This window comes from Cydia amplana, chromosome 5, assembly GCF_948474715.1.
Source record: "Cydia amplana chromosome 5, ilCydAmpl1.1, whole genome shotgun sequence".
In the NCBI taxonomy this organism is placed as follows: domain Eukaryota; kingdom Metazoa; phylum Arthropoda; class Insecta; order Lepidoptera; family Tortricidae; genus Cydia; species Cydia amplana.
Genome location: NC_086073.1, coordinates 13,106,351 through 13,129,597, shown reverse-complemented (window position 1 = coordinate 13,129,597; position 23,247 = coordinate 13,106,351). Strand labels below are relative to the sequence as shown.

Here is a 23,247-nt window from a genome sequence, read left to right as displayed (position 1 = left end):
AATGATTAAGTACAATAACAATTCTACGCCTAGCGTATTGCTTATTGTATATGCCTAAATACAAAATAATACCAAGAAATCAGTACCGAGCAAGTCAAAAATACATTCGCCTTGTGTGTTTATTAATTTAGCAGCACGTTATTTCTATTTCTATGAACTATAATTCAATTTCTAAACTAATTACAAAATATACAATACGTGGAAGGTATTTGTGATGCGGATCATAAACAATACACGTGCTAGGAACCCTCAATTAACACAAGCGTGTCTATAATTTGTGTCCTTCGTAACAGTAACTCCAATGTTTGACTATCATATCAATAAATACTAATTCGAAGGATAACAATATGGAATGTAATTCAATATCATTTACTGACACAGCAAACATATTACATGGGAAATATGCAAAACATTTTTATTGCTTGACCAGTTTATTAGTTTTAGTTGGTCCAAATATGTTCGTTCATCCGCTTTAATTTGCAATTTAATTTGGTTGCCCGATAAGCTTGTGTACATTTCACATCTAAACTTTTAGCGCCACTTGTATCATCCCACTAACCCGGGGTTAACCAGTTAAACCGTTAACCCAGTGTGAAATTGTACTGGTAACCTTGGTAACTCCAGGTTTAACCGGTTAACCCCGGGTTAGTGGGATGGTGCAAGTGGCCCTTAAAGAAGTGCCAAAGCATACTAATCCGCATCATTTCCTAGCTAGTTTTAACCAGTGACGTCGCGGCATCAACGTTAGAGGAAGCTAGTTCAAAATTTTCTGCAAGGTTTGGTGGGTAAGGCATTCAACTATTCCCGAATAAGCAAACCCTTTGCTACAATATGATTCCGTTTCACGGAGGCACATTTTACCGTCCTAACAACTTTCGCCTGTACAAACAGCAACACTCCTAACTGTACATCGGTGGACCTTATTACAAAAGGCATAAGGTCCACCGATGTACAGTTATACTTTATGCACTCGTATTTACATTATTTGACACATGTCTGTCACTCACAACAGCAATACAACGTAAAATGTCATGCACGTCGAAATTACAAAGGAAGACAATTGCAATGCGAACGTTTACGTTCTACGTCTTTTTTATTTATTTAGGGTTGGCTAGATACCACCGTTATGAATCGGTAGTCGTCTAAGTAAATCGATATAAATTTTTCATTTTAGGTCGCAACAAAGCATTATTACATTTATTATATTTTCTTAATATTATTTATTAACCATAAAATTATTTAATTCTCAAATAAAAATTCATTAAACGACACAATTCGATACCTCAGTGTAGGTGCCATCCAATCGTAATCGCTCGCTGTGACAATCGATTTGTGTTAGTTACATCTCTATATAAGTCAGTGATAATGTGTCAAATAATGCAAATACGAATAATCCCACTATAACTGTGTGGGCAATGGTATGCAGTGCACACACCGAACGTCGGGTAAAGCCTCTGACGGCCCATATTGGTGTCGGGCGACGGGAATATTTCGCAGGCACGTTTTACCATTTTAAGAACTTTCGTTTATTCCGCCCCTCTCCTACTCAATACATGTGTAGTGCAAACATCGGGTAGAGTGAGTGTGTGGTGCGTCAGGGGCGGGCTATCAGGTGTTGAGGCTGGGCAGCCAGGCGGCGAGGCCGGAGCGCTGCGCGGCGGGCAGCGCGGCGCGCAGCAGGGGCGGGCTATCAGGTGTTGAGGCTGGGCAGCCAGGCGGCGAGGCCGGAGCGCTGCGCGGCGGGCAGCGCGGCGCGCAGCAGCGCCTCCTCGTGCGCGGTGAGGCGCAGCAGCGTGGCCAGCGCGCGCGTCAGCTGCCGCGCCTCCAGCTCGCGCGCCGTCAGGAACCGCAGCACCACGTGCTTCAGGTACCTGAGTACATACAGGGTGTAATCTAAAACGTGATACAAGATAATCAAACCTGAATCTTTTCATGATTTTGAACAACTTTTACTATGGGGTCAACTTTGTAAATTAACAATAAAAAAAATATTTGCCATACATTTTTGTCTACCTCTCCTTGACCATTTCTATGGAACAGCTCAATTTTTTTTTAATATTACAAAATTGACCCCATAGTAAAAGTTGTTCAAAATCATGAAAAGATTCAGGTTTGATTATCTTGTATCACGTTTTAGATTACACCCTGTATATTACATGGTAAATACGGGACAAGGGTACTCGACGCTATCATTTGTGACGTTCCACGGATAAAGGTGATCGGCGCTTACGCTATTACTAACGACGCTCCAACACTAATGCGCTTCTACGCGAAGAAACCGCCAACCGCCATAAGGTACCTTTACCCGTGGAACGTCATATTTCAATATTTTCAATAGTGATGAAGGCAAGGCCGATATTTGGCAGGATAACGTTTGATTACTTAACTTTAAATACGGCGGTATATCCTATAATTTGTGCTTTCTATTGCTATTTTTTAAATATACCTACCTATAATAAGCAAAGTGTATTTATAAATGACCACTTAACTCCCGAAAATAAGAAACTTTTGACAATCACTAAAACTACTTTAAAACAAAAAGGTTACCAGTATGTATGGGTGAAATACTGCAAAATACACGCTCGCAAAGACGACTCATCAAACGTTTATATTATTCAATGTGAGCGTGATTTAAACAAATTAGTATAAATTGTAACTATATAGTGAAATTTATGTCTATATTTGGTGTGTATATTGTGTTCGCGCTTGAGTCAATATTCATTAATATTCACATTAAGCGGGAACACAAAAGTTTGAACGCCGCTGACCGGTTCACCTGGTCAGTTCACCGCTTTTGTTTAGCGCTCGGGCTTATCGCTACTGTCGCTACCTGCAGTCACTATGCGTTCGATGAGTACTTAGTAACGTACGCTTGTCTCTTTTCTTCGCCTTTGCAGGTTCATATGCTTAACTTGTTATTCATTCGCACTCGGAATGCAGATTTTATGGCTCCTTGTAAATTATTTTTACGGAACTGGCTGTTATGCGATATTGAGATATTGTTTATTATTTGCCTAACTGCATTGTCATATTTATTGGATAATGTCACATTTAACTTATCATTCAACTATTCTGTTTACAACAATAATATTTTCGACGGTGAATCATACTAATATAAATAATTTTCCTACAATTTACTATCAGAATGTGCGGGGACTTCGATCTAAAACGTTAACATTCTATCGCAATTTAAGTTTAGCTGCTTATGATATAGTGGTATTGACCGAAACATGGCTTGTGGACGGGATACGGGACGCGGAACTATTCGACGATCGCTATGTGGTCTGGCGCCGGGACCGGGATCTATCCTTGACGGGACAAACCCGGGGTGGCGGTGTGATTATCGCCACTCGCAAGGAGTTGGCGGTAATCCCCCAACCAGCTTATAACTCTTCAGCTGAGGACCTGTGGGTTACATTGTCACTTAAGGATATCAATAAAAGGTCGGTCACAGTTCACTTATGTGTTTTATATCTATGCAAACAAAACCAGGGTAACACATTCTCGCAACAACTAACGTATTATTTAGATAAGTTAAATTATGCCGTTATAAATAATCTTAACGATAAATTTTTATTAATTGGTGATTTTAATATGAGTAGTATATTATGGAGGGCGAGCGGTACTTTAATGGTTCCATCTAGTTACGCAAGTGGTGATGAGTGTACTTTCATAGACGATATTAATATGCATAATTTATGTCAATATAATGGGATTTTAAATCAACATGGTAAGTTGTTGGACCTGGTGTTATCTAATGACATTGTTAGCGTATGTGAATGTTCCGAACCCCTGGTACCTATTGACCCATATCATAAAGCTTTAGTTATATGTATTAAATACGTAGTTATTGACACCTTGCCGCCTGCTCCGCGTAAAAAATATTATTATAATAAGGGCGATTACTGTTCTATAAATAATGAATTGGCATCCATTAATTGGGAGTGTGAGTTTTCCAAACGCGATTTTGTTGAATGCATAGATTTCTTTTATGAAACCTATAAACGGCTAAGAAGTAAGTTCATTCCTAGTAAAAAAATACATTCAGACTCATACCCTGACTGGTTTTCATTTCCACTTAAAAAGGCTATAAAAGAAAAGTATAAATATTCAAAAAAATACAAGATATATAAAAACAAATCAGACCTACTTTCCTACAACGTTTTAAGAGACAGAGTTCGTAAACTTGAAAAGGAGTGTTTTGATGCGTATATAAGTCGGGTGGAGGAAAACATTGTGAAAAACCCAAAGCAGTTTTGGTCATTTATTAGATCGCGCTCTGGTTCCCATGGTATCCCTAATAGCTTAAAATATGATAATAAAGTTGTTAACACTGGTGCCGAGATATGCACTGCATTTTCTGACTATTTTCTAACCACGTTTTCGTCAGCAAGTGATACAAATGTTAGTAACCTAATTCCAAAGACTAGTAACCCTAGAGTCAACTCCACAGCTACCTTGTCTCACCTTGAAGTTAACCCAGAGGTACTTAGTAATATTTTATTAAAATTAGACCCTTCCAAGTCAGCTGGTCCAGACGACCTACCAGCGCAGTTTTTAATCAATTGTGCTAAAACTGTTGTTGTACCCATTGTGTTACTTTTTAAACGTTCTTTTTCAGAATGCACTGTTCCTTCATTATGGAAGTCGGCTTACATTACCCCAGTCCATAAAAAGGGGGCTAAAACGGACATAGTAAACTACAGGCCTATTTCTAAACTATGCATATTATCTAAGGTATTGGAAAAAGTTGTTTATAATCAGGTATATGAAACACTAAAGAACTCTTTTAACCTTAACCAACATGGGTTCCTTCAGCGTAGATCCACTGTATCCAATCTAATTATTCTAAATGATTATGTCACTGAAGCAATGGATAGTGGCTTTCAAGTAGATGTAATTTATACCGATTACAGTAAGTGTTTTGACAGAATTGATCATTCCATATTATTATCAAAGCTGTGCGACATAGGGATTCATGGTGACTTACTAAGATGGTTCTCATCTTATATAGATAACAGATCACAGGCTGTTGTCGTTAACAATTATATGTCTGGATGGGTAACGGTACCGAGCGGAGTCCCTCAGGGGTCGCTGCTCGGACCGTTGCTGTTCAATATATTTGTTAACGACATCAGCGATTGCTTTATGCACTCCAAAGTCCTATGCTTCGCAGATGACATGAAAATTTTCAGCAAAATAAAATCAAATAATGATTCTTTACTTATTCAGGCAGATCTGGTGCGGCTTGATGATTATTGTAAAGCTAATAAGCTTGACTTAAATCCATCTAAATGCTTCTCATTAACTTTCACACGTCAGCGTAACCAGATCCCTACTACTTATACGCTCAGAGACCAAGTATTAAATAAGGTTAGCTTCATGAGAGACTTAGGTGTAATACATGACTCAAAACTTCTTTTCGATATCCATATTGAGAACATTGTAAGTAGTGCCCTAAAATCATTGGGGTTCCTAATGCGCAACTCTGCCCATTTTACTCAAGCTAAGACGCTGAAAGTTCTCTATTGCTCCCTAGTCAGAAGTAAACTGGAATACGCTTCTCAAATTTGGAATCCCTGCTATAGAACTTACATTGATAGAATTGAACGCGTTCAAAAAAAGTTTCTAAAATTTCTTAGCTTTAAACTTAAATGCCCCTATAACTCGACTTACTACTATAATATCTGTAAAAAACATCATTTAATACCGTTACATAAGCGTCGTGAGATAGCTGACATCACCTTCATTCTCAATATCACGAGTGGTAATCTGGATTGCCCCGAACTGCTTCACAAGCTTTCATTTAATACGCCTACTCGGACTAAACGTCATTTCCCCCCTCTTTCAGTTAAATGTGTTTCATCCAAATATAGGCAAAATAGTTTTCTGATTCGAGCCAGTCGTTGCTTAAATAATGTGACAAGAGAGCTAGATATTGACATATTCAACTGTTCCATTCCTTCTGTGAGGCGTAAATTGATGACAAGTTGCTTTAAGTGAAATGACTGACAGGTGGTAGGTACGTATGCCCGAGCGCGAAGTAGATGTAGTTTATATTGATATTATATTCCAAGTGCTAGTTTTTAAGTCCAACATACTCACTATAAGTTGTTTAATTGGTCATAGTAACTGCAGTTGCTGTTTGCTACTCGTATGTATAAGTATAAATTGTTAGGTAGTAATTGAATTATTGATTGTAAAACTTGATCCAACTTAAGTAATTAGTTTTAGTATTTAATACATAATGTTGCCAACATATTATTGCATGTGCCCATGTAACATTGTGCGTGCTATTTAACTTAATGTTAAATGTTAACATGTTGCTATATGTGAGATCCTACAATTGGCTCTGTGTCACTATTGATGTTGTTATTAGCATAGTTATAGCTGTTGGTTCTCCATGTAAACAAAATAAATAAAAATAAATAAAATAAATAAATAATATATAAAGTGCTTCGATGCCAACGTTAACTTGCTTACGGTTATCTTAGAGAAATCAGTAAGTTCTGGATACGACATTTATTTCGCTTGCAATCAATAAGTAATTAAATTGACGAGTAAATTAGACTCACAAATGTGTCTAAAAACTCAAAAACTTACCGTCTGCTAATGTCCTGTTCTTCCGCTGCCAGTAGATCAGGTTTACTACTTTGGAGTTCTCGCTGTAGTGTTTTCTTCATATCAGATATCCGATTGTCTAAAGTCTTAATTTTCTGTCAAAAAATAATGTAACATTAAACCAAACTTTAGGAAAATATGTCATCTAAATCAAAATGAGATGCAAAACATGAATTTGCGTGTTTTAATTAATAAGTTACAAAAGGTAATTTGAGTTACTTAATTTAAATACAACGACGATATAGTAAGTAGGTACGACGTTAATAGGATCATTGTTATTTAATGTCGCATCGAGGTTTTTTCCACGCATTAATATTCGCATTAATATCTAATCACGATTTGTTTAAATGGAATAAGGTTGAAAATGCTATCATACCTTATTTTTATCACAGATTTCATTTTCTAAGTCTTGTATAGTCTTCTTGAGTGAGTTTTCGCTTTCCGCCATGTCGTCGATCTTCCGGTTCAGCTGCTCGATCTCTGCTTTCCGCGATTCATCGTTTTCCTTTATTATCATACATGCTGCTTGATTCTGGAAACGATATAAATAAAATTACATTTTTAACTAGGTATAGAAAATGTTGCACTATAACGGCCTGGCTACGACATTGCGCGACTGGCTTCGGCTTAGTCGAAAACCATAGGTTGGAGCGAGACACAGCGATAGGACCCTTCGTTCCCACCTATGGTTTTCGCCTAAGCCTAAGCCACCAGCCAGTCGCGCAATGTCGTGGCCAGGCCGCAACAGTTCGGTGATTTATTCCAACAAAATGGTTACTTCTTCGACACTCATAAAATCTCGAACTTATCTTCAACTGTCTGCGAATTGACGAATTTAAGAAATCTACTGCGATTACCTCTACCAATTATTATATCTCATAATTTTATTTTTTTAATTTCCTGAGGAATAAGAGGCCTGATTACGGGCTGGCTTAGATTGCGGGTTTTTTATATACCTACCCAGAGATAGTTCTTAGTTAGGTTTTAACTGTTCACAGTTTTTCTGGGTTTTTAACGTTATAACATCACAAATCACCCACGCCCCTTACCTCTTTATGCCGAGCAACGAGCGCCTCCAGTTCAGCAACCTTGGCCTTGAGCTGGCTGTTCTCGGCCTCCTGGTACCGCACGTCGCACTGGCTCATCTCGATCGTACACGTCACGTCCCTTACCTCTTTATGCTGAGCAACGAGCGCCTCCAGCTCAGCTACCTTGGCCTTGAGCTCGCTGTTCTCGGCCTCCTGGTACCGCACGTCGCACTGGCTCATCTCGATCGTACACGTCACGCCCCTTACCTCTTTATGCTGAGCAATGAGCGCCTCCAGCTCAGCTACCTTGGCCTTGAGCTCGCTGTTCTAGGCCTCCTGGTACCGCACGTCGCACTGGCTCATCTCGATCGTAAACGTCACGTCCCTTACCTCTTTATGCTGAGCAACGAGCGCCTCCAGCTCAGCTACCTTGGCCTTGAGCTCGCTGTTCTAGGCCTCCTGGTACCGCACGTCGCACTGGCTCATCTCGATCGTAAACGTCACGTCCCTTACCTCTTTATGCTGAGCAACGAGCGCCTCCAGCTCAGCTACCTTGGCCTTGAGCTCGCTGTTCTAGGCCTCCTGGTACCGCACGTCGCACTGGCTCATCTCGATCGTAAACGTCACGTCCCTTACCTCTTTATGCTGAGCAACGAGCGCCTCCAGCTCAGCTACCTTGGCCTTGAGCTCGCTGTTCTAGGCCTCCTGGTACCGCACGTCGCACTGGCTCATCTCGATCGTAAACGTCACGTCCCTTACCTCTTTATGCTGAGCAACGAGCGCCTCCAGCTCAGCAACCTTGGCCTTGAGTTCGTTGTTCTCGGCCTCCTGGTAGCGCACGTCGCACTGGCTCATCTCGATCGTTTGAGACATGTGCGCGTTGCGTAGCAGCGCCTCGTCTTTTTCACGTTTTTCTCTTAAAATTATAATAATAGGCTATATTATATTTAATTAGAAGAATTGTTGGAAGTACAGACACTTCAATCTATACTCGAACTCGTTATTATAAATAAAAAACAACTTCTATTCGATATGCTGAATGCCGATAATTGAAAGTCAAATCAAAACGACAATGTTATGGGACTATCTTGAAATGGTTTTTTTTTCAACTTAACATTAAATTAATAAGAATGGCATTATGTATAACATCTGAACAAATAGTTACATATTTGCGCTTACGCTCATAAGAAAAACAAGCGATTAAATCACCTAAACCCAACATTCCAAACATTACTTAAGTACTTACTTGTCATACTTCCTCTGCATATCTACATAATCGTGCTGCATATCCGTCACCACCGAATTAAGATGGTTGACTTCGACTTTCGTCTCGTCATAAAGTCGGTTCGACTTGTCGATCTTCTCTCGCAGGATCTTCACGAGCGTCCGTTCGTTTTCGAGCGCCTCCGACAGTTCTCGGTTTTGCTCAGTCAGTTCTTCAATACGACTCTCGAGGTCCATTGTTTTTTCCTGAAATTAGCGGTTTTATGATTGATGACAATACAAACTTTCCACAAGAATACATATATACTTAATACTGCTATTTATTTAAAAGTAACTTAACGGTTGCTGTAATATATATACATATCTCTAAAAAAAATGTATACAAGTCTTAAGCCCGTGCCGTGCTAGAATTTTAAATCGAGCGTCAGTGGCGTGTCGACCACGAAACAAGAGTTATAGCAAAAACTATCTTAAACTCAGTAATTAAAGCTGCTGTTGCTCAGCTCATTGGGCATATATATAGTTTAAGTTCTGTTACGAGTTTTCTATAAAAAGCCTCGCCACATATACAGTCAGCATACCTATATCTGACACCGAATCTCTGATCACTATGCATAAAACATTTCTTAAAAACTAAATAAACGCGCATTCTTATTAACCCAATATGTGCAAAACCAGGAGGCCATTGTGGAAAATAACGGTACCCAATTTCATATTACATATAAACAAGTTATGTTTACCGCAATATCTCGTTTATTATGCAACAATAGGTAATGTGAGTAAAAGTGTAGAAGATCTAGGTAGAAAACAACCAACAATATATAAAATATAACCGTTTACAAATCGTTAATACAAATAGTTTAAAGCACTTCGAAAACCATTTAACATCACAAAACAACACACACGTTTATGCGGTAGCGCAATCACGCGGAGAGTGGCGAGTTGGGCAACATTCACTGGGCCGGTCGCGCGGTCTGGCGGCTCACGTAATACCTATGTAACACACTACATACCACACGGCTACCGAATCTACCACAATGCATATCTTCTTATACAATACAATAGAGCACAATAGTATTTTCTTAAAGCACTGCTATAAAGTTTATACGTTTTGATAACATTGATAAAATGTTTTGGCAAACTCCTATCTAAATCACCTGATGATGTGTAATCTACTAATCTTAATTTTAACCGCCAAATTAAACTCCGTAACACTTGTGCTAATTAAAATTACTCAATTTTATTATTTGAATTGTATCTAAAATATAGTACATATGTGTTTTATTGTATTTCATGTAGTTAACGAATGATTTAAAACTACATATTTACTTGTCACCTTTATGAATTTTTCTGAAGCCAATGTTTAATATATGTTTTGAAACAACATATTGTACCTAATCTATGGGTACTAAAATGACTTGTAGTCTTGTATATAATTATATTTACTAAAATTGATAAGCTTATATTACCCAATATAAAGTAAAGCGGGATATTAGTCAGCCAAACATGCAATTAGTAAGTACCAAAACCACAAAAACAGCCCATAGCCACATGCAGGTGAAATTAAAAAGGTGCTTATTGAATAAAATAATTTATTAACCCTTAAAAAAAACAGTGCACAAGTCCTTTTAAAATTGAGATAATTTCAACATGAACTAAAAGTATCATACTATAACATAATAATAAAATTAACATTATGTAAAATTAAACTTACTCTGAACGTGAATAAGTATCTCGCGTCACAGTGTATAAGGATATGTGTATATTTTCGTAAGATTGGCGCACAAAGGAGTGGCCGTTGACACCTGTGTCATCGGAATGATGACGGCATGTCTACGTGCTACCGATACATTATCGTTATCACGTGATAGTGTGCATACAGGAACTTATCATTGTAGTAGGCTAGTATTAGCGTGTAAAAACAACATCTTTATTTTTACAATGACACTTAAAATCGAGTGATCGCTAACGCCAAGAAAATATGTTATTCTATACTGAATATGAAAATAGCTCTCGTAACAACATAAAATATATGCGCTTGCGCCTTATAATTAAAAGCGACAAATGTTTATTGTCACTATTGTCAGTTATAATTTTTGGGTTGAAGTTTGTTTTACGACTTTTTGTAGCATGCCAGGTTCATACGTAAAGGTATATTATAAATATTATAATATATGTATGTAATACATTATAATGTCTATTGGGACGGACGTATTTTCACGATAAATACAAAAACGTAATAATTATGTTTAATGATAACATTAAGATGTTTTACATGCGGGCAAAACATAAGTCTGCAAGGATTTTGATAGCACACGCAGTGTGTTATTTTAAACGTCAAACTTCCATGAACTAATGACGTATATAAATAACACTTGCACTGCGTGTGCTGCAAATCGTTGCAGACTTATCTAGGTCTAACACTACCTTATTATAAAAAAATATTGCACATGTTGATAGTTGCCATCAAAACACAGATAAAGCTGATAAAATTTAAATTGGAATAATAAATTTTTACACTAACTTGTGTGCAATAGTATTCAAATATCTAAATTCTTAAGCACAAAATACACCAGTCTACGTTTTATCTACTATTTACTCAGCTACTAAGGCCAAGGCTATTTACAACGTAAGTAAATTTCACATAGGTAAAGTATAATTTATAACAGATTTGTTATGCTGTACAGCTTGGCAAAAAAGAGTAGAAATTAAAAAGTGGCAACATTGTAAATTGTAGTGTCGTCCCTTTCAAACCAATTCATATAAGAAAACGGGACGACACTAGAGCTGACACTTTTTAAATTTCTACTCTTTTTTGCCAAGCTGTAACTTGATAAAAATTAAGTTTAAAAATCATTTAAAAAATAATCACTGCGAATATTCAGTTTAATGCTTATCGAAACGAGATTTTAAATTACATTTAACATATTTATTTCATATAGGCAAAATGCATAACGTAAACGTATAACGTATGCGTAGGCATAACGTGTTACAGTCAAATTTTCATTATATTTATACAGCAATATATTTGCGAGTTTGCATACAACGCTGTTATAAATTAACAATAAACACAGGCCTCTAGAAAATTATCCTTTCTAGCTAATCATAAACAACAGTCAAGTACAACTAGTAAGAATAAATTATAAATAAATATTTTCATTCTTAAATCCTTGTATATTTCTAGACAACAACGTTACAACAATCAGGAACTACTGTTTCAAAGCACTATTTAATATTTCGACAAATATGTAGATACCTAAGGTATCTAAAGTTAATAAAATAGATGAACAGTGAACTATGAATATGAATAATGAATGTTCGAGCAGTGTCCGCGATTTGGATAATAGCAACAAGCAATCCCTTTATCATTATTGAAACTCAATTAATTCCCAAATTCCCGTGCAAAAATGTAAAGAAATAACAAAAGGCAAATTAAAGGAACCCGATAACAGAAACTATTTTAGATGTCGTTCAAACGCCCGGTTCCCAACTTCCAAAATACGATAATAAAATACCGAAGTTAGGTATTAACCTAACAGACATTAGTCTACATTGAAACTTATTGCTTTGTTGTCCTATTTTTGCTGTCATTTCTAATGTGATTAAGCCCTGCGAATAGCTGTTTGCCTCCGCCCGGGTTTAAAGGTATGCGAGCCACACGTGTGATGTGATTAAGTGGTAAAAATGTGCCATATTAGTCATAAAAGTTTATCACCCATTTAGTATTTTGAGATAATTGCAGCACATTAAACGTTTTTTTAATTCCAATAAAGCCTGCTCCAACACGACGCGAGAATGGCAAAATGTACAAACACGCGGGGTAGGTACTTCCCATATTTGTTCTATTCCTTGAAACAAAAAATACTGACTTGAAAATTGCACATAGTAAAATAAAATATTTTCAGTAAATCAAGGCATATAAAACAAAATGCAAAATACCAGACTCACAGCCTAAATTGGACGTGCTAAAAACTCTACGAAGGCACTAACTAGTGACTTGCATATTAATTTATATGTACTATCGACGAAATCATGTTGCTGGTATTGTGCAAGTCTAATATAGGCAAAGAACATTTGTAGGCGTGATCATAAATACACCATTTAAAGCGTTTCTGAAGGGATAGCAAATCTCATGACAAATGTAAGTTTACTGGAATGGACAAGCTTAGAATAATCACTTGTAAAAGTCATGTGATAGAACCCTAATACTCACATAACTTTTTTTCTAAAATGCACAAAACGCGCGCATTTACCGTATGCTATATATTGCAAATACATTGAAGAGCTAGTTGTGCCGGCGCTTCCTAAACTATACTCGTATCCAGAATAGAAAGAGTAAACTAACAGTTACGGGTGTGTATTTCAGGAGATTACCGCCTTATCTGTTTCATATCTTACCTGCCTTTTTTATAAACAAACCAGATTTTTTTTTAAATTATCAAACTAAAGGCGCCCACCGATTAACAGTCCGCCGTACGGTATCGGCCTGTCAGTTAGAACGACAAGTTAACAGTTCCGAACAACTGACAGGCCGATACCGGCCGGCGGACTGTTAATCAGTGGGCCCCTTAATAGTTTACTCGTCTAACTGGATATCAGTATAGACCTAACATAATTGTACCAGCGTCTCACTACTAAATCTATGCAGTACCATAGAGAAATATAGTAAGACAAGAGTGCTCACTCCATACATCAGTTCAGACTATTAATTTCAGTATCTACATCTAGCATCGAGTAGCGGAACTATCAGTACTGCTACTTGACTATAGATGTAGCACTGACCGGAAAGTCGTATCTCAACAGCATAAGACTATCCGGTCGGTGCTACATCTATTGTCAAGTAGCAGTACTGATGCTAGATGCTAATAGTCTTTTTGGTACTAAAATTGATGTATGGAGTGAGCACTCTATGTATTTTTTTCTCTATGCAGTACGCTCTAAATGCTGTAGAGGCTGGCACTCACGCCCTCGTGGTTGGCGGCGCTCCGCAGGCCCTTCGCCTCCATCGCCAGCGAGTGCACCTCGCCGTTCAGCCGCGCCACCTGCCCAACCGAGCGAATCAGCTACGACCCAAACTATGTTGGGCTCTAACACAGACAATCCAACCTCTAGACATAGCATAGTCGCGCTACCCCCTCTGCCACACATACGGTAGCGTTAAGCTTTGGATTCCTCCGAAAACGGTGCCGTCATATGACGGCCGTCATATAGCGGCAGCAAAAGACGGCCGTCTTTACGGTGGCGACATGTGGAAAGTACCACGGCGTCATAACACACCGTCATCCACCAAGGTCACAGCGGCAAATTTGAAAAATGTAGGCGCGATGGAATAACGTCCCATAGGAAGTTTGAATTTCGCGCCTTTTCCTACTGACAAGATTTGCTTGATCATCTATAATTTACTTGGAGGATGAAATATCATCAGAAGAGGAAAATAATCGTAGTACGGAATCACTTATTCAAATCTCGTGTCATTTATTCCAAAATGGCGTCACCGCTATCTAATAAAACGTTCACGAAACTATCGACACCGTCATGACGGCCGTCATCTTACGTTACGTTGGCAATCAACGTAACGTAACGCCGTCTAGGAAACCGCGCCATCTTGTTTACATAGACAACGTTCTAGTGACGTCAGTCAACGCTATATAGCGGCCGTAATATGACGGCACCGTTTTCGGAGGAATCCAAAGCTTTACTCCATCTTCGAGTAAATCCCGTGCCGTGATTGGTCCGTGTCTTTGAACGGACCAATCACGGCACGGGATTCGCTCACTTCGTCCCCCCGCACCCCCGTATTTTTGGCAGCATCGGTTTCATGAAAGAATTGGCCTAAGCTCAGTCTAGAGGTTGGATTGTCAGTGGGCTCTAACAACCGGGTCGGAAACCGGTATTTGCTCCATACAAAAATACCGGTATTATTACGTTCTTTTTCGTTCTTTGGTTTATTATTTCATTTTTAATGGGACAATCTAATAATACAAAGTTGTTACCTAAATAAATGATTTAGTCTTACGTAAAGAGTATAAAATAATTCAGAATATTGGGCTATTTCGGCGTTTTAAAAAAAATACCGGTTCCGAGCCCTGCTAACAACCTATATACCTGTTCTATATCTTCAAAAACAATTTAGATTTATTTAAAATGGCAATTGCGTATGTAATTTTAAAAGTCGTTTTGTATTCGAAAGAAATTTAATTACCGTCCATATTGAGCGCAGTAGCTGGTTTCAACCATTATAACAACGACAATAAAGACACCTCACGTCAAGGCTTAGGGCGTTGCGATTTCGTAATGTTGAAATTTAGTAATAGTATATGAACATGGCTAGCACATAATGTACAGGTCATGCAAGAAAACAAGCGAAGGAATATAGACATTGCGTAATAAAAATCATTAGCTCAAGGTTAATTAATGATGTTTGTTCAACTTCAATAATTAGGGCGCATTACTTAGAAACAAGTTTTGATAAAATAAATAGATTACATTAAATATGCGAGGAAATATGGATAATCTTACCTTCGCTTCGCTATTGATAAGATTCTGCTTGGCCTTCTCCAAGTCGGCCGCCATATTGAGAAGTTTCTCGTACATTTCTTGTTTCTCGGTCTCAACCCTTCTCCGTTCCGCGCCCTCTTCGCCGGCTTGGCGCGACAATCGCGCCACCTAGCGGTACAATCTCATATGACAATACATGCAACAAATGCCTATGCAATATTTGATAAAATACGCGTCATCGTTTAGATTTTTGTGCGGAATGTAACCCAGTATAGTTATACCGAACGATGAAAAAAGTTATGTTTGTTTAGAGTATAACACTAACCTATGCATAATTATACTTCCTATCAAATCAATTGCTTAAGATCGGTTTTCCTAGGATAGCGGTGCCGTCATATAGCGGCCGTCTCCATACTAAATTCCTAGGAAACCAGAGCATTAGCGAACTTATGACGACGCAGAACGAATGGATTATTTACAGACAACAAAAATAAAATCTTAGCACATTCGTATGTTGTCATAACCGGTATAAAACTGATTTGTGAAAATTATGGAATAACGTCACATCTACCAACTGTTTTTTAATATTATTAGTTAGTGTTTAGAAGTTACTTTATCAACTTTAGTAAAACACCTTGCACCAATACAAATAGTTCCTTCACTTCATGCAAATAAATCCATGCAAACCAATCCATACAGTAAACAACGAAATGTACATAATTAAAATACAAATCAGTTTATTTGACTGACATCTGGGTGGCATTATGTTAGTACTAATAAGAGTATGTGTAAACGGGTTGAGAAATGCTTTTTTTACGCTAATATTACAATGCTTATAATATGATATTCCAAATTAGAGTAAGTTGACTTTTGCGCGCGTTTGTTTAATAAAATTACCGCTTTATAGTACAGAATTACAGACCTTCCTGTCTCAATCTCACTTATATCATAACCAATTTTTTTACTACTGTCAGTTCACTGTATATAATTCTGAATATCATATTTGGCTCGTACGCGAAGTAAGTACCTACTTAGTAATTTGTTTTACAGTAGGTTAATAATAAATATTAAAAGTATAATAAAGTGTGAACCTGCGTTTCGAGCGAGGCGATCTGTCCGCTCCAGGAGGTCTTGACATCCGCCAGCGCCATCTTGGCTTCCTGCAGCTGTCGCGCCAGCACGGCGCGCTCGCGACACACGCGGTCGTACTCCTCGCACCCGGTCGGGGTTACTTCGCGTTTGTCTGAAATAATTACTATTTTTAGGCAAAAGCTCTCACATTACAAGTCTCGATTATTATGGTGGAAATTCGTAATAACAATCAGTATATCTTTTTGGGCCAAGATAACCACGGAGTGGGTGCCCCACGCGTTTAACCAGGGATCCGGCAGATCTCGTCGGCGATGGCGGGATAACTTGGACTGCTTTTTGAGAGACTGGCCAGATGTAGCTCAAAACCGGGACGAATGGAAGAGGGGGAGGTCTTTGCCCACAATAAATAAATAAATAAAATATCTTTTTGATCTAGTTTAGGACCAATCAATCTGCATGATCTTTGAATTAAGCATTAAAAGTCTATCACCGATGCCTGTCAGTAGCGTCACTGTTGGACGCTGCGGTGCGGTTACCTTAGGAGCTTAGGGAATTGAAATTTTAGGGAAACATTGGGCAGCATGATTGTCTCTTTCTTAACAAGTTGCTTTGCACGCTTCGCCCGCGACCCATAAGATTCTGCTCGTGTCAGAATCATGAGTAGTACTGTAGTCGAGTGTGATGATACTCGGAGCCTGGAGGCGCAAGGCTCGATGACGAGGTAGCGCGCGCTTCCGCTTCGCCTAACCTGCGCTAGCCTATAGTTCGTTTTTTTTAGCATTAGGAATAAGGTAAACAATCTTGATACCTATGTCTTTTAATTGAAAAACACATTTTAAAAATATGTTACGGCAAATATGTAACAATTATGAATCTAATACGATCATTTATATTCTTCTGCTTTCATAAGTAATACATAATTACTGATTTTTAAAGAGCGTTTTTCAATTAAAAGACATGTCAAGATCGCTTACCTTCTTTCAAGTTCTTTCTAATGCTAAAAAAACGAACTATAGCTAACAGCGAGTGTATATAAGCCTAGGTGGTGCGGTACCGTCGTCGTGCATGTGGTGGTGTGTGGAGGCGGGCGGCGCGGCGGCGCGCACGACGGCCAGCTCGTCGGCCAGGTCCCGCGCGCGCGCCTCCGCCTCCCCGCGCCGCGCCGCCTCCGCGCCGCGCTCGCGGGCCCACTCCCGCCGCAACACCTCCATCTCCTCCTGAACACAACACTTTCATTACCTATATGTACATATTATTATCATAGGTTCGGTTATACTAAAGCGTCTGTCACTGTTAAAATGTTCGCTAAATTTTATAGTATGAAAAGTTTCACAATTTTCTGCTGAGTAAAGATCGGTTTTCCTAGGATAGCGGTGCCGTCATATAGCGGCCGTCTCCATACTAAATAATACGGCTAAATATGGATGTCGTAGTATTTGTATGCAGACGGCCGCTATATGACGGCACCGCTATCCTAGGAAACCAGAGCATAACGTTGACCATATGTCAATAATTGTGATTGGTGCAACTAACCCATAGTCTTGACTTGTGTCTACTTTCATGATGTGCACAATCCTGTAAAAAACTAATTTCACTTTAGCCCGACTTTTAGAGAATGCTTTATTTAAGGCTGGTTTTAGTGTCACGCGGACCGTCCGTGCGGATCGCTCCGCACCGGACCAATATATGTATCAAGATCAGGGAGCGTTTCAGAGTAAAGCTGACGGGTCCGCGCGGACGACCGTCCGCGTGGACAGCTTTCTCATACAATTTGACGGTGCGGAGCGATCCGCACGGACGGTCCGCGTGACACTAAAACCAGCCTAAAACGTTAAGTTAGTATAGCGCCGCCTTGGCACTCCACCAGTTGGTTCGGCCTGCGCCGCCACTGTAACAGACTCACAGTAAGCGTGTCGAGACGATCCTGAGCGCGCTCGGCCGCCGCTAGCCGCGCGCGATAGTCCACCAGCTGCTTCTGCGCCGCATCGCGCTCCGCCGCTGCTTTCGCCGCTTCGGCCTGCGCCGCCCGCGCCACCGACTGGGCTGCCAATGCTTCTTCCCCTGTAAACATATTACATGTTATGTTTGTCATGAGGCATGTAGTACCTACCTACGAATTAAAACTAGAAATGCCACCACCATCTGCCTCAAAATACAGTTAGTCGGAGCAACTGCACCCATAGGTAACCTGTACCTACGTACTCTAGATACAACCATTAATAAAGGTTTGCCTTTACCTTTTCTTTCCGACTGCCTTTCTCAAATTCACACAATTGGCGTGAAAGGAGTTTACAACTTGACTTAATCATCATAAAGGAAAATTCTCAATTTTACTAGGGCTGATATGATATGAGGATTTTACAGTTTTTGTGTACCATGGATAAAATTAGTACATATCTCAATACCTTGAACAGATGCCAAAGATAGTCTCAACTCCTCTATTTTCTGTTCCCAATATGAATCTCTCTCTTTCAGTTTTGCTTCCAGTTGTGATGAGTACTGCTGCTGCAGAGCCACTTGGTCCACTCTCCCGCCCGTGCGGTCTGATAGGTAGGACTCCAATTGTGGGGATATAGACTAAAAACAAATACTTTTTTTAAACAAGAATATATTTTAAAAATAACTTTCTCTTATTTTACACTTTTTAAAAAGATAGTTAATATACTCACATGGACAAATTTAGAGGAATGCAGAATGAAGTTTAACTACTGGCTGGATTACAGCACCTAAATTTATTTAAAATTTTAGAGTACCCCGTGGTTACATGGACTGAAAATAATTAAAACTAAATAAAGAATAAATTAGTAACTAAACATTTTTTTTGCATTTCTCTAAATTAGTCCATGAGTGTTAATTTATTTTTCTACAAAATGATGCCCTTAAAAAGTCTATTATGTATTTTAAATATCTGTTCTTTTCTGTGACAAGAAATAGTAGTACAATTTTAAATGAGACCTTTTATTAAACAATAGGGTCCATAAAATTATCAATTTTATTAAATTTAAGATGTTAAATTATAAAACGTTTTTAATTAAATCTATCCATCTCTTTAATTAATCATTTGTATCAGAACCTATTGCTGAATCAAATGATGCAGTGTTAAAAACGATTTGGCATAAAATATTTATTAACATCAAAAGAATAAACTTACATCGGATGTTGTGTCTCCCTGTCCCCCAGAGCTGGAGGGGCTGGCGGTAGACTGTTGAGTATTAGTAACAGATGTGAAAGACAAAACTAAGTTCTAGTGAATTAAAAACATATTCTATTGGCAGGGTTGGAAATACTACATATTATAAAACAAAGTTGCTTCCCACTGTCTGTCCCTATGTATGCTTAGGTCTTTAAAACTATGCAACGGATTTTGATGCGGTTTTTTTTATAGATAGAGTGATTCAAGAGGAAGGTTTTTGTATGATTTGTTAACCCATTGTAAAGCCGCCCGGGTCGCTAGTTTGCTTTGTAAGATAAAATGTACGTACGTGTAAAATGTATGTACGTTCGTACTTGAGGCATTTTTTTGTCCAACATGAACTAATGAAGCCCCATGGGCATTTCAAATCTTAAATTATTTACTTGTTTAATTATTTTTAAAATTAAAATGCCAGTGTGATATAGCCGTTTGAAAAGTTATAGGGATAAATCTTCTAGTAAGTAAGGATCACTGGTGAAGGAGCCATTTGACATTTTATCTTACAAAGCAAACTAGCGACCCGGGCGGCTTTACAATGGGTTAACAAATCATACAAAAACCTTCCTCTTGAATCACTCTATCTATAAAAAAAACCGCATCAAAATCCGTTGCATAGTTTCCATAGTAGTTTAATGTTCAAGGTAACGACCTTGAACATTCAATAATAATCGACTTTCTTGTTAAACAAGTGTAGATTGCTTAAAGCTAAACAGGTCAAGGTAAATAATGAAAACACTCACCGAGTCATCTCTCAATGTAATGCGGCCCAAAAAGGCACCAGTGCGCCAACTGCTTGTCAATTTGCTTATGTCACTGCCTGTCTCCTCTTTTATTTTGCTTTTCAAGCTGGCGAACATTGTGCCTAGCTATAGACGAGGCTGGAAATACGTATAGACAGTTGACAAAAAGAGATGAATATAGAATAGAATTATAGAATATAGAAAAAATAATCAGGAGCAGTAAGTAGTAGCTTCAATATCCTACTTCACTTAAATATATTCATACTGATAAAAGAATTAACCCTAGTTTGCAAATTACTCTGATAACATCCAATTAAAGACCCGTTTTGTTGACTAGGTATTAGCCTAAACAATTAAGAGGTAATGTAACCAGTACCTCTAATTGAGGAACTACTTACCATATCATGACATCTATAAAAGCAATTGTATCAAATGCAACACTAAACATGGATCTTGTAACTAATAAATATACAACAATCAATTTTTTCGCGAACTGACAATAAAAAGAAAAGGTGACTCAACTGAATAAATTGACACTTGACATTGACAATTAATCTTTTTTTTTTCGTCCATCTGGACAGGCTAATGGGCTAAAGCTCTAAGCCATGCCTTTTGACAATCGGGAGTTTTCATGAACCTAGTATTTTAACTGGACCGCATGAGGGGTTGGGGAAAATGACCGAACGGGATAGTCTTATGTATCTTTCAGTAGGAGTAGCAGCGAAAGCGCTATTATTGTTTGTCCTTGTCACAGTCTCACATTTTTTTTTATTCCCCACCATAAATTATATGTATAGATGGTCAACCAAATCTTGTCAGTAGAAAAACATTTCACATTTGCCGCCTTCTTCTACTGACAAGATCTGCTTGACCAGCTATAGGACATCGGATATCGCGGATCACTTGAAGGATATAATCAAACGGAGACGCCATGTCTGTAATTTTCTGTACAAAACAATCTGCCGATTTTTGCGGGGGAGGGGAACGTCAAATGTATGCGTAACGTAAAAATAGCCATGTCAGATAAACGTCAGTCCATACATTGTGTATGACCGTTGGCCGCCTATTTTCGACAGAGGGGAAAGCCTGTTAATGACTACTCCGTTTAGTTGTATCCTCCAAGGCGGATCATCGTGAACCTGTGGTAAGTCGTGTGAACTAATCCTTGTAAATTTGTAGCTGGTAACATTTAAATGACGTCCATTTGGATCCATATTCCATGGTCATGAAAAAAATAAAAATTTGGCGCCATTGGTTAAGACGAGGAAAAAGAAGTAAAAGAAGATAGTGATTGAAAGAACAAGTTTGTGCTGGTGGACAAATTGTGAAAAACTTGATTCCTGGATCCTGAAAAGCTGATTAAATTGAGCTAAGTATTAGACTAGGTTAAGATATATTATAACAGTCACAGTAAAAGTTCTGATTACATTGGTAATCATGTATATTATATTTATTGTAGTATTATACTGAAGCTAAAATCTGGAGATAACCTTGAATATACTTAGTGCTTATTTTACATTCTATCAACAGGCGGTGGAAATAATCTCTAGGCACCAGAGAGAAATCTTATCGTAGCGAAGCAGATCATAGACCACCAAGCGGTGACTGAACGTTCAGGTAGGACTTAGAAATTATAATGATTAGGTACCGCCAACATGTTAACGCCAAACTCAGGTTGATAGAAAATTATTAGTAAGAACTGATATCCATAATAATTATAATTATGCCTTTTTGTGCATTGGCGTCACGCTCACGCTTGCGCTCCTTTGGCTTATACAAAATTGCGTCTTGCTGAGACGCTCTCCACCTTCGGCTCTATGAGGAACTCAGTCAGACTGCATTTATTATTTGCGTAGACTAAGAAATGCCTTCAGGTCTTCGCCCCGTCGGATAGATATAGTACGGCTCTTCTGAGGTGAACTTTTCGCTTCAAACGTTAATCTTTCAAACAAAGGCCATTGTCTCTATCGCAAAGCCGCTAGCTCTCCCGAGTTAGCATGTGCCAGTACAACATTCATATTGAAATGAAAAACAACCGGTATCGTCATAGTATTAAGGTTCAAATTTAATGTCACTGATATTCTAGATAAATAAATAAATAATAATAATAAATAAATATTAATGGACATTTTTTTACACAAATTGACTAAGCCCCACGGTAAGCTCAAGAAGGCTTGTGTTGTGGGTACTCAGACAACGATAGATATAATATACAAATACTTAAATACATAGAAAACAACCATGACTCAGGAACAAATATCTGTGCTCATCACACAAATAAATGCCCTTACTGGGTTTCGAACCCAGGACCACGGCTTCACAGGCAGGGTCACTACCCACTAGGCCAGACCGGTCGTCAAACCACACATTTTTAACACCACACTAAGTATTAAAATAATATGAGTGCCGTATCGCTCTGGGGCGGTCTATCGTCCTACACTACCAAAACGTAATATCTAGAATATCAGTGACATTAAATTTGAACAGAGATGGGCAAAATGTAATCGACTAACGATTAACGATTAAGACTAAAATAATTAATTGCGACTGACGATTGAAAACGACGACTGATCAATCGTAGTTGTATAGAGTGCAACTAAATTAGTTGCCGATTGATTACGGTCAACTAATTTTTGTAATCGACTAATTAGTTAGACTATTTTGTCCGCGGCTAATGTTAGAAGCAAATTAAATGGAAAACCTGGGTATGGCTATGTTGACAGCCAGCAGATTAGGACATCTTAACGCATGTATAAAAATGAAATAGCACATGTGTTACTTGCGATATTGACCATTTTTATGGAGTGTAAAATTTCTCTTATCTAAGGGTAAATAAAATTTCCGTAATAAG

The 23,247-nt window shown here is 38.4% G+C and overlaps 1 protein-coding gene across 1 annotated transcript; it reads right to left on the bottom strand.

The window, feature by feature from the left end:
* Positions 1 to 1,690: 1,690 nt before the first annotated feature.
* LOC134648089 (golgin subfamily A member 1) lies at positions 1,691 to 20,896 on the bottom strand. Its single transcript, XM_063502552.1, has 14 exons — positions 20,795 to 20,896; positions 20,397 to 20,534; positions 19,615 to 19,665; positions 18,869 to 19,040; positions 18,367 to 18,524; positions 17,518 to 17,680; positions 16,463 to 16,614; positions 15,393 to 15,539; positions 13,838 to 13,915; positions 8,896 to 9,119; positions 8,409 to 8,565; positions 6,998 to 7,153; positions 6,604 to 6,716; positions 1,691 to 1,871 (listed from the first exon to the last, which is right to left on the bottom strand). The coding sequence occupies exons 2-14, from the start codon at positions 20,511 to 20,513 to the stop codon at positions 1,691 to 1,693; spliced, it is 1,869 nt and encodes a 622-aa protein (XP_063358622.1). The 5' UTR covers positions 20,514 to 20,534; positions 20,795 to 20,896.
* Between the last annotated feature and the right edge of the window lie 2,351 nt (positions 20,897 to 23,247).

What these genes read in the sequence shown, in the direction of transcription:
- LOC134648089 (XM_063502552.1), bottom strand. Translation starts at nt 20,513, where the DNA reads ATGTTCGCCAGCTTGAAAAGCAAAATAAAAGAGGAGACAGGCAGTGAC. An exon ending in ATCGTCTCGACACGCTTACT is followed by an intron (nt 17,681 to 18,366) that starts GTGAGTCTGTTA and finishes TGTTGTGTTCAG; the next exon opens with GAGGAGATGGAGGTGTTGCG. An exon ending in CCACCACATGCACGACGACG is followed by an intron (nt 16,615 to 17,517) that starts GTACCGCACCAC and finishes TAATTATTTCAG; the next exon opens with ACAAACGCGAAGTAACCCCG.